This window comes from Falco peregrinus, chromosome 5, assembly GCF_023634155.1.
Source record: "Falco peregrinus isolate bFalPer1 chromosome 5, bFalPer1.pri, whole genome shotgun sequence".
NCBI lineage: Eukaryota > Metazoa > Chordata > Aves > Falconiformes > Falconidae > Falco > Falco peregrinus.
The window spans coordinates 115054607-115066286 of record NC_073725.1 but is presented as its reverse complement, the minus strand read 5'-3'; the positions used below and the strand labels follow the sequence as shown (position 1 = coordinate 115066286).

The 11680-nt window shown below is 47.9% G+C and overlaps 2 protein-coding genes across 7 annotated transcripts in view; one reads left to right on the top strand and one right to left on the bottom strand.

Annotated features, from left to right (window-relative positions):
- The window catches only part of CACNA2D2 (calcium voltage-gated channel auxiliary subunit alpha2delta 2), a 454520-nt gene that overhangs the window by 404980 nt on the left and 37860 nt on the right, over window positions 1–11680 (bottom strand). The gene's annotated exons all lie outside the window — the stretch shown is intronic.
- Window positions 65–11680, top strand: part of HEMK1 (HemK methyltransferase family member 1) — a 34672-nt gene continuing 23056 nt past the window's right edge. Inside the window, exons 1-4 of one of the 4 annotated variants that reach the window (XM_055805005.1) lie at window positions 65–209; window positions 2475–2901; window positions 3376–3467; window positions 6018–6111. In XM_055805005.1, coding sequence (XP_055660980.1) covers window positions 2611–2901; window positions 3376–3467; window positions 6018–6111 — 477 coding nt within the window. In that variant the 5' untranslated portion in view covers window positions 65–209; window positions 2475–2610. Of the gene's footprint in view, window positions 306–2474; window positions 2902–3375; window positions 3468–6017; window positions 6112–11680 lie in introns of all 4 variants that reach the window. The other 3 variants (XM_055805007.1, XM_055805008.1, XM_055805006.1) reach the window with 3 other exon arrangements.

The window sequence follows — 11680 nt, the reverse complement described above, 5'->3', positions numbered from 1 at the left end:
GCGCCCCAGGCGATTCGCCGGCCCCCGCAGGGCTCGGCTCGCAGTTGGCCACTGCGCCTGTCACTCATGCGCTCAGTGAGTGGTGGGAGCGTCTCGGCCGTGCTCCCCACAGCCCTTCCTCGAGTCCCCACCGCAGGCTGCGGGGCGGGAGGCCGCTTCCCCCCGGCCCCGGCCGTGTCTCTAGCTCGGCCGGTGGCGGTAGCCATGAGGTGAGACGTCGCTGTGCGGGCGCGCTCGCCTCTGAGGGGCCCCCGGACCCGCCACCCCCCCCAGGTGAAGGGGCCCCGTGGCGTGGTGCAGGCCAGGTGGGCCGCCCGCCGCGGCCGGGTATTGCGTCTGCAGGGAAGGCTGGGGGGTGGCTTGAAGGAAGGCCGGGCTGCGGTGCCGGCGGTGGGCTGTGGGGCTCGTTACCGCCGCAGAGACGCCCAGTCAGTGGAACTGAGGCGTGGGCGGGCAGCCGCCCGGCTGGCGAGTGGGGGGCTTGTGCCCGCTGCCCCCCTGGTGCGGCCGGCGAGGCTGTGCCCGCTGTCCCGGTGCTGCCGCCCGCCGCCCTAGTGGCGGATGGTGTCGGCTTGTGCAGCGCAGCGCCAGCTCCTGCCCGAGCCTGCGGGCGGGACGAGGAGCGTGGGGCAGGTGCCGGGAGCCGGGCAGGCCGTGCCTTTCGGCGGCTCCAGTGCACGTGTTGGACTAAGTGAATGGGGAACTGTGGGTCAAATAGACCAAACCACAGACCTGCAGGGGGAAAAGAATATGTGTTCCCTACCTGCGTGCACACAGGTATTTGCACTGAGAAGTAGCACACAGTCACTGTTCTTGGCAGGGACCTTGCATCCGCAGCTGGGCTTTATTAATTGTGACAGTAGTGGCAGCATTGTTCCAGTCATGGCCAATTAAAGTCTTATCTGACTCCCTAACAACAGTAACGGTTAATGTTTTATTCCTTTAGTGTTCCTCTTGTGGCAGTATCATCAAAACAGGGCCTTGGAGTGGGGAGCTGCTCTGGTAAAGACTACAGTTGTCAGACTGCTTATGTGTAACATAAAAGGAAGGCCTTATAGGGGCTGCTTATCTATCTGCTGGGGGTAACAAAGTTGATACGAAGGGGATCCTTAGGCTATTCGAGCACCTGCCCCTTTGCCAGGAGGTAGCAGGTAAGCCAATCTGGAGATCTTTGCTGCAGGGTATTCCCTTTGTTGCTTCCCAGGGCTCTGGTTTGATTTTGCAAAGGAGGACAGTAGAGGCCTGACTCTTTCCAGTTTCACTGCAGAAAGAGCAGGGCAGGCCCCATGCAGCTGCTTGTGCCGGTGTCCCATGCAACAGGGTCCAGGGCTGCTGCAGTGGTGCAGTGCCAGCATCTGCCAAGGTGGGAGCTGACCCAGCCTCCCCAGATCTCCCTGCAGCAGCATTCCTCCAGGGCAGCATCCACCCTGGGTGCTGCCTGCAGCTTGGGGGAGGTATTTATTTGTTTGTGTGGTTGTTTTCTGGAGGAATTGGAGGAGGGGAGGTTGTGGCCTCTCTGAGATAGTGATGAAAACCAGCCATCCATAGAGGACTGGGAATGGGTGCTCAGGGAAACCCACAATGGCTCCCAGGGACTGTGAGTCAGGAGGGAGGGGCGCCCTTCTTTCTATTGGATCACAGCAGGAAAGTGGGGTTGGTGTTCTGTTTGTCTCTCACAGTTCCAAGTGTGATACACAGCAGCTGTTTTGTAAAGTTTCATCTACTTTGTCTCCTGCAGGCATCTAGTCTTACTTCCTTCTCTGTCTGGCTCTGCTTGTTCTCTCCTTTAAGAGACTGACCTCCCTTTGGCAGGGTTTGCCTTTTCTGGTCTTTGTATCTTTCAGGTGTTTCTCTTCCCTTTAGTTGTGCCCTGTGAGCTTTTCGCCTTCCTCTGCTCTTAACAGTTCAGCACTGGCTCTGTGGCCCCTTGTCTGCTCTCCAGGGATGGTGACAGTGGGGAAGATCCTTGACCTATGAAGTCAAGGGCTTCTGTGAGCCCACCCACTAACCTAGGACTTGTGGTTTATGACCAGAGAGGGGAGTAAAGGAAAGAATCCAGGAGAGACTGAAAGCCTTCCTTCAGGGAACCAGGGTGACCCACTCATGGGATAGAGCACCAAGTGCTGGAGCTGAAGGCTGGCCTGTTTGTGGCTTTCTGGGACCAGGAACAGGTGGGAGTGTTGTGCCTGTGTGTAGGCGCATTCGCTTCTGCCCTGCCATGGGCCCAGACTGGCCTCCTGGTAGCTCTGGCCTGTGGAGATGGGCAGCTCTGCAGAGAAATGTATTGCAGTGGCAGAGCTGGTTAGCTGTCACCCAAGTCTTTTCTTGGGGTAATCCTTTGTTACTCTTAGGGTGCAAGTAATTGGTTTTGTACCTGTGGACTGGGATTAGGGCAAGCAGTCTGCGTTCTATCAGGGGAACCTGCGATTTGCCAGGCCGAGGGATTCAGGCTGTACTCTTGTCTCTTTTTCTAGACCAGAAGAGCTGCAAACTAGTGCCGTTTTCTTGCTGCCCTGAGGAGGATCTACTGACTGTGGTCAGCTGGTGCTTCACAACATTGGCCTGTGAGTCTCAGCACTGACTAAATTAGCTGATGGCAACAGGGAACACATGTTGAAGCCAGGAACTGATTTTGCCACAATGCGATGCCTCAGCCACCCACTGCTCAGGAGGTTGCTGGGTCTTGCACCTCAGTGCGTGCCAGGGAGATTGAGTCAAAGTCAAGGTCCTATCCTCAGTCCAAAGCAGTCATCTCTGAGGCAGAACTGCAGCACAAGACCTGGGTTTGTGACTGCCACTGATGTGGTGAACTACTGGCAGAAGGTGTTCGAGACAAATGGGATCCCTGAAGCACGTGAATCCAGTGAATATATTGTGTCATTTGCCCTGGGAGCAAAAACAGTTAAGTAATAGGAAAAGAACAAGGTCTGCGTGTGCTTCTCACTTTGTCACTTTGCTTGAATCCCTTACCTTTCTTTTTATCTCACAGGAAGTAGAGCAACTTTCCCTTCCTTAGATGGCAGTGAGGCATGGTTTATTAATGCCAGCAGAACACCCTGGGGTCTCTTAAATGCCCTCTTCTGCAGAGACTGAAATATGACCCATGACATATATGCCCACACTGTACCCTGACTTGCTTGGTGGAATGATTCTTAATCTTACTACTTATTCTGAGCCCTGAAAAGTAGCAGAACAGTTGTCTAGGTCTGTTTTTAAACATGCCAATAGGTTCTCCTAATCATTTGTGGTTTCCAACAGTGCCAGGCATACCTGTTTGTCAGCATACGGGGTCTCCCTGGAGGATGCCCTTGGGAGGGTGCAGAGGACACTCAAGTGGCACAAGTAGGCAGGTTTTAAAGTGACCTTGTCTTTCAGTTTCAGAGCTTGAATTCCAAAAGCCTGCATACTCCACTTACAGCAGTGCAGCAGGAGCAAATCCAGCAGCTGAGCAACAAGCGACTAGAAAGGTAGGAGCATTCTCTTACAGTCATTCCTTTGGAGGGTTTTCCTTCAGTCTTAACGCAGCCAGAAGACCAGTGGAAGAGGGAAGGCAGAAGAGAATTAGCAGCTGATGTGTTCAAGTAACAGTATTGTGTTTGTCTCTCATGGTGGCTCAAGGGATGGGCACTTGCTGTTGCTGTCAGGTTGCAAACCACCTGTCTGTCTGGGAGCAGAGAGGAGTAGGAAACTGGCAGTATTGGCTCTGAGTTGAGTACATTTTCATTAAGATCTTCTGTGCTAACAAAATTTAGCCTTGGTCCCTTCTGTCTGATTCAGCGCCCTCTTCAGCTGCCAGTCGTATACTGGTCTGTGGTGGTGTTGTGCTTTTCTTTCTAGGCTTTGTCTGCAGAGGGGTTTCCCTGGTGTTTAGAGGTATCCATGGCTGATGAAGCTTTGGTCTCCATTTGGCCTCCATTTGCTTACTCTGTGTGAGGGGTTCTCTTAGCGCAAAACTTGGATGGGTTTGGTGTGAAGGAGCTACCTGTAATCAAGGTGGACCTAGGGAGTAGTGTGTGGGGAGAGGAAATATTCAGGAACTTGGATCATTGAGAAGGATGAGAGATGCTTCAGAATACATTTGGAGGTGGCATCCTTCTGCTTGTTTACAAGAGTGTGGTTATGATGTGGATCCTTGTTTTGCTGTGTGGGTTAATCTTGCCACGACTTACACAGAATAGGATGTGAAGGTTTCTCAGGGAGGCAGAGTGTTAGCAGTGGTTACTGTTTGCAGGATTTGAGTGTCTTCACTGAAATTTTCCTGCTGCTCTGGATTCTTGTGTTAGGAGCAGAAATGCAAAATTCCCAGGGCTGTCTGACTTGCAAATTGCTCTGACTTAAGTGCTGTTAAGATTGCAACAGATACGTCACTTCTTCATGTAGAAACAGCAGATTGAGGCCACAATTTCAGCCGCTGTGAGGCACCATAACTTCACAGAGTCATGGAATCATGAATGCTGACTGGGAGCTTTGGAAGTCTAGTCCACCACCCCTGCTCATAGCAGGATCAGCTAGAGCAAGTTGTTGAGGGTCATGCCCAATTTGGTTCTTAATATATCCAAAGACAGATACTATACAACCTCTCTGGACAGCCTGTTCCAGTGGCTGGCTACCCTCACGGTGTTTGGAATGGAGAAAAAAATAACAGGTGGGGGGAGGTGCTGGTGATTATTAGGTTTGAATGGACTTTTCTATATTTCAGTCTGTGCCCTTTGCCTGTCTTTTCACTAGACATCACTGAAGAAAGTCAGGCTCTGCCGTCTTTACTCCATCTCACCAGATACATGTTGTTATTGTTGAGATTTCCTTCCCCTGTCCCTCCCCCCTCACCCCTGCCTGAGCCTTCCCTTCTCAAGGCTAAACTGTCCCAGTCTCTCTCCTTGTATGTCAGGTGTTCCAATCCCTTAATCATCTTAATGACCATTTACTGGACTTACTCCAGTATGTCCATGTCTTTCCTATACTTGGAGCCCAGCACCCCAGATATTTCCTACCAGCACTGAATAGAGGGGAAGGATCCCCTCCCTCGACCGTCTGGCAACGCTCTGCCTAATGCAGCCCAAGAAGCCACTGACTGCCTTTGTTGCAAGGGCACATTGCTGGCTCATGGTCAGCATGTCCACCCGATCCCCAGGGCCTTCTCTGCAGGGCCACTGTCCAGCTGTTTGGCCCCCAGCCCATACTGGTGCATGGGGTTATTCCTCCTCAGTTTTTAAGACTTCACATTACTGTGCTGAATTGTATGAGGTTCCTGTCAGCACATTTTTCCAGCCTCCTGAGGTCCCTCTGAAAAGTAGCACATCCATCTGGTCTATTAACAACTCCTCTTAATTTTCTGTCACCTGCAGACATGCCAAGGGTGCTCTCTGTCCCTTCATCAAGATTATTAATGAAAGTGTTATGCTATATTGGCCCCACTGTTGACTCCAGGGGTGCTCCAGTAGTGACTGGCCTTCAGCTGGACTTTGTGCTGCTGAACATAGTCCTCAGAGCCTGCCAGTGTGGTCAGTTTTCAGTCTACTTCGTTTATCTAGTCCATATATCATCAGCTTGTATATGATGATGTTAGGCGAGACAGTATGAAAACCCTTAGGAAAGTCAAGATAAACAGATTATTCTCTCATGCGCTGAGCTAGTCGTTGTGTCACGAGTGGCTGTCAGGCCGGTCAGGAAAGATTTCCCCTTTATAAATCCATGCTGACTACTCCCAGTCACCTTCTTGTACTTGGTATGTTTGGAAACAACTTGATCCATCACTTTCCCCAGTATCAAGGTGAGGCTGACTGGCCTGTAGTTCCCAGAGTCCAGCATTTTATGACAAACTCCTGTGGGAATGGAGCTCCTGCAGCTTCCTTAGAGTGCACGTGTGTGTTGCACATGAAGCTGAGAGCTGTGGTGGTGTCTAGGTGCTCACCCTAAGGGTTATGTGGTTAGTAATGAGGTAAGCATGGTATTGAGAGCTGTTCTGTGTTACAGAGTGTAGTCCTAAAGTGTTCGTGCTTGCTTTTTGCCTGCCACAGAATGCCGGTGCAGTATGTTCTTGGTGAGTGGGACTTTCAGGACCTGACTCTGAAGATGAGACCCCCAGTATTTATTCCTCGGCCTGAAACAGAGGTATGAATGTGGGGAACCAGGAAGGGGCAGGCTTGAATCTGTAAATTACATCGCATTGCTGTGAAGGTGCCCAGTGTATCGTGAGATTGTAGTGATGAGTAGGTCAGATCACTTCTTTTAGAACAGAGGGGGATTCTAAGCTTGTGAACTGGAACCAGTGCTGTTGAACTTCACCTCCTGGCTCAGAGTGAGAGATGTTGCAAGCTAGCATATCGCTTAATTACACAGACATCCATCTTCATTAATGGAAGGACTTGGCTTTCTTTCCTTATTTCTAATATAGTAATGACTCCTAGAAGTTCAAAACCCATACTGCTGTATCCCAGTGGCTTAGTACTTTGATACAAGGGTAATAATCTCAGAAGTTGTCCAAAGATTGTTAGCAAAATCCTGCAGTAGTAGAAAGCTGCTACTGGAAAATGGTGATGGACTCCAGAGAGCTTGTTTGTCCATGTGCAGACTAAAACAGTGCAGGCTGGTAGGAAATGGCACCTACTGCCTGTCTGATGGCTCCACAGTGGTTTCTGGACAAAGACTGGAAACTGAAGGGTAAGTTCTGACCTGGGCTGGAATTAAATATAAATGTCAGTTGTAAGAATGTAAAGGACAGCCATTCACGATCAAGTTAAAACTCCATTTTCCCCACTGTTGCTGCTGCTAGAGAAAAGCCTGAGAACTACATGGTGACAATTTCCCTTACAGTAGCCTAGCTTTCAGCTCATGGACCATCTTATCAAGGAAGTCTTTCTGTTTACTGGTCCCCAGGAGGTTTCTGTTTACTAGTTCTCAGGAGGTTTTAGGTTTTTTGAGGGTTTTGAGTTGGTTGTGGGTTTTTGGTTTTGTTTGATTGTTTTTTTAAAAAAAAAATCTGAGAATTTATTTTCTTTTGGAGCCTGTGTGAAGTTTTAGAGTTACAATGATCTCCATAGCTTGTTATTTAGGAGTCCCAGAAGCTTAAACCTGTTTCAGTCTAATAGTCATTTCTTCAGTCATCTGCCTGCTGCTTGATGACTATTGTAATATGTGGGCAGCCCTCTCTGCTCAGGTCTCTATAAGTAGGGGCCCATGTTGTAAAAAGAATGAAGAAGCTCTTTCAGACAGAATGTTCCCTACTGACAGTGTCAGAAGAGATGCCGAGGACTGAATGAGCTTTAAAGATGGGAAGGCCACCTTTGCTTTTTATGGGGAAGGGATGGTATTGGGAATGTATGAAGAAAGCAGCAGCTCAATAGAGGATGCAGTCTGCAGAATCCTTCATCTGACACCTTTTATTACACAAAAGTTAAAAGGCAAAGGCAGCCTGTGCTTCTGTTGTGCCCTTTGAAGAACAGTGCTACTGAAATCCATGAGGGTGTTCACAGACTGGTCAGGGTTGGAAGGGACCTCTGGAGATCAGCTAGTCTATCCCACTGCTAAAGCAGGTTCACCAAGAGAAAGTTGCACAGAATCATGTCCAGGGTTGTTTTGAGTATCTCCAGAGAAGGAGACCCCACAGCCTCTCCGGACAGCCTGTTCCAGTGCTTTGTCACCCCCAAAAGAAACAAAAGTTCTTCCTCATATTCAGAAGTAACTTCTTGTGTTGCAATTTGTGCCCACTGCCCCTTGTTCTGTCACTGGGTACCACTGAAAAGAGCCTGGCCCCGTCCTCCTGACACTCTCCCTGAAAATATTTGTAGACATTGATAAGATCCCCTCTCAGCCTTCTCTTCTCCAGGCTGAACAGGCCCAACTTGCTCAGCGTTTCCCCATAGGGGAGAGACGATTATTCCAGACAATTTAGTCGGAATCGGCACAACTACTACTTAGACATCCTCTCATCTTAACCTATAAAAGAAAATTCAGAACCAGAATCTTGGTTTGGGGTGGGGCATCATTAGCATCTCATCGAGAGTGTGTTGGGCCCTGAATCATAGTGATAACACTTGTGTCCAGAGAAGGTGCGAGTTCTCTGTTGTGTCTGAATTTGACCACTCTGTGGTGATTAAATTTGGAAATAGGGTCCTAAGGAATAGTTTTGTGAGTTGGAGCCCTGCAATGGTTAGCTTTGTTATTGTCAACAATATTTCTGCTCTAGTTGATTCAAGAGAGTATTTCCAACCTCTAGCTCCCCATTAATTTGTGGGTGCAATGTTAGCATTAAAACCAGGGAGAACTTGTATGTTCTGCAAGTAAAACATCTGCTGTCAAGGCTTCCTCTGGTGATACGCTCCAGTTCTCTCCATGCAGTGCCAGGCTTCAAACAAAGGACTATTGTGTGGAGTGGAAGCCAGGGTGGCTCATGTCTGAGAACACTGTTAATTACACCCACATGCATGATTTTGGTAAAGGCATCTCTGCTGGCCCAAACTGAAATGCAGTGCTCTGTAACACACTGTGTTTGAAACCACTTAACATACCCTGGTGCACAAATGTAGCATGAACAGCTTGATCCAAACCTTGTGTCTCTGGGAAAACTTTATTTGATGTGTCACGGTACTTACTGTGAAGGCACATTTTTAGCTCATTAGTTACGGAAGGCCAGAAGTTTATGATGATAGCTCGTGTGAGAGTTTTCTTGTGATGTGGTACTGGGGAGATTACTTGGACAGGAAGAGCATGGAGACAAGATCCAGCTATTTAGCAGCACCACACAGGATGCTGCTTTAGGCATGTGCTGCTTCCAGGAACCGTGTACAGTGTGTAACCTGTTGCACGAAGTGAGTTGGTGTCCAGATCCTTTCTTTCTGCTAGGAAGGAAAGGTTGGTCATCTCTCAAAGCTTTGTGTGATGTGTTTGGGTTGGAGTTTGCTTGTGTTTTGTTTCATCACAGTCATTTTGCCAGACTTCACTGGAATATAAAACTGTAGTGGACATATCTCCTTTTAAAAATATTGAAGTTAGTTGCATCTGTTGCTCTTTTTTTGTTTAGGATTTGTCTGCAGTGTTCTTAAAACCAACAGTGCTGAAACTTTTCACCAGATAATATCTGTAAATAATCCTTGTTCTTTAGGATTTTTTATCAATATTGATGTCCCAGGTTTAAGTTGCCGATCTGTGACTGCACACACAACCTACATGGCATATCTTGTCCTTGGCTGAGTAAATGTGACTCCCTGAATGGACTTGTTAGTGCAGATATGCAAGCAGCTGCAAAATTTGCTTCCTAGTTATATTTATGTAGCTTCTGCAAATGCTCCTGCTTGTTGATTCAAAGTTTGAAAAGAAGAGGAGCCATCTTTATGACACACTTTATGGTTACGACAGAAGGGTTATGGCTCTTGCTCCCAGATGCATTACTAATGTCGTGAGATTAAACACAGTACGACAAAATCCACCAGCATTGTTTCAGTCCTGGGGACAGAGACAGACATGCAAAGACAGAAATTCACTTTGCTTAATTTAGCCCTATGTGAAATTTGCCCTTTTGTAGTCTGTCCCTCTGGTTGCTGAGCCCTCTCCCATTCGCTCCCCTTGGGAATATTTTTTCAGCACATCTGGCTTTATTCTTCTGTTCCTTGGGAATCTGGGTGGGGAGGGGACAGGCAGCCAAAATTAGGAAACTAGCAGGTCCTGTTTAAGCTCTGAGAGTGGGATAACAGAACTGATTCCATTCAGTTGTAACTTCTTGGCATACAGGACTGGTGGATACTTCTGTGAGCACAGACATACTGTGTTGGAGGAGAGTTTTGTTAAGCTGTCCACAGTCTCACCTTCCTCCAGTTACCTTGCTCTCTGTGAGCAAAGCTTTGGCCTCCCTGCTACAAGCACTGAGTGGGTTTGCAAGGGCTTGCAGAACTCGGTGTCCTGCCTGCTTTCCTCGTGTGACTGCCAGAGCCAGGCTCCTGCACTGCAGAGGTGTTTGGGTCAAAGTTAAGGGATGTTCTCAGTCTTATGAATTATCTTTGTTATGTCATTATTACTGTAATGTCAAAGAACCCCTGTCTCAGCGTTGCTCAGTCGCTGTATTAATGGAGAAGAAAGTCCTTTTCCCAGGACAGGGCCTTCTAAACTTGGGCCACAGCCTTGTGGATCAGTGGAAAAATAGGACAAAGAGGAGGAGAACTCAGCCAGCGTGGATACAAAATGCCTTTTTGGTCCGGGTAAATACGAGCTAAATGAAGCCTCACCATGACTTCACTGAGGAAAGGTTTGGTTTGGTCCAGGACTTCCCTGCAGTGCTTTGGGGTGTGCGGCTCTCCGGGCCCGTACCTGCAGAGGGCACTCCAGGCTTAGGCTCGCGTTGCTCCTGAACAGTTCTGTTTCCTATTAATTATAGGATTTCTGATGCCTCTGAGCCCCTCCTCTCTCAGATGCTGCGTTTTAAAGAAAATGAAGGCTTATTTGTTTAGTTGAAAACAAAAATGGTCATCTTTTATTCCTTGCAACTACTGTGTGGGTAGTGTTGGGTTCTTTTGCTGGAGGAGGCTCAGAACTGCTTGGGAGGATTGTCACGGTCCCACTATCCCCTCTGACCTTCAAGCCACCCGTAAGTCCCCTGGTGCCACCCCCTTGACCTGTTGTGATCTCAGCAGGAGCTCAGATCTACTTTTTTTTTTTTTTTTTTTTTCTGTCTTGGCTTTGTTGTGGTGTCTGTGTTCTGAGAACAGTCCATTGTCCTCTAAGGGACACTGTAGGGTGAGGATGCCTGTTTAACCGGGGAGAGATCTTAGGGGAAGAAATTGCAAGTCTGTGCCATGCTGAACACTTTTTAGTAGTCATGCAAAAAAGATCACGGCTGCAGCCTCCTTGAGAGCAAGAAAGAAGACTTGGTCAGACTGTATTGGTCTGTTGAGTTCAATGTACTGTGTCTGATTGGGGCTCATAGCAGATGGTGGGGGCAAAATTACAAGGGAAAAGATAGGTATGGAAGGATCCTTGGATGCTCAGCAGTTAAGGACTGTTCTTAGCCAAAGCTGGATTTGGGGCCATCCTGCTTCATAATCACTAATGGATCTGTTCTCTATTAATTTGTGTAATCCTCTTTTGAGTCTGTGTCTAGTCTCCATGACATCATCTGACAAAGAATCTTTCTAATTTGGTATTGTAAGTGGGAAAAATATTTTCTTTGCTTCTGGTACTGCCTGCGCATTTAACAGGAGCCTCCTTCTTACTGCATAACACAAAGCATTCGTGCTCCCTATAGCATTTGTAAATTTTAGTCCTGTCACTGTTCTAATCAGTTGTTTTTCCACCTATGATTTTTAAGCTTTTGTTTCCCAAGATAGATTGGTTCTTTCTCATGATAAAACATGCTCAATATGCAGAAACCATTGCTGTTTACTTGCATCTGTCAGCTGAATGGCAGTCATTGTGTTGCGGTGTTGTGTGTGGAATAGTCAAAGATTTGCTCGGAGAAACCTTTCATGAGTTAAACCTTACTTGTAGCTAAACATAATCATTAACCTTTCAAGACAGTCAAGTACACAGAGAAGGGAGGATTTTTGTTTCCTGACAGGTATATGCAAATATACAGATTGCAAGGTGGGGCCTTTCTCCAGTGCTTTGTGTCAAACCAGTGTACATGTTTTCTGTTTAATCAGTGCCAAGAGGAAACTTTTGATGCAGAATGGTCTTTCATTTCCCTAATTTA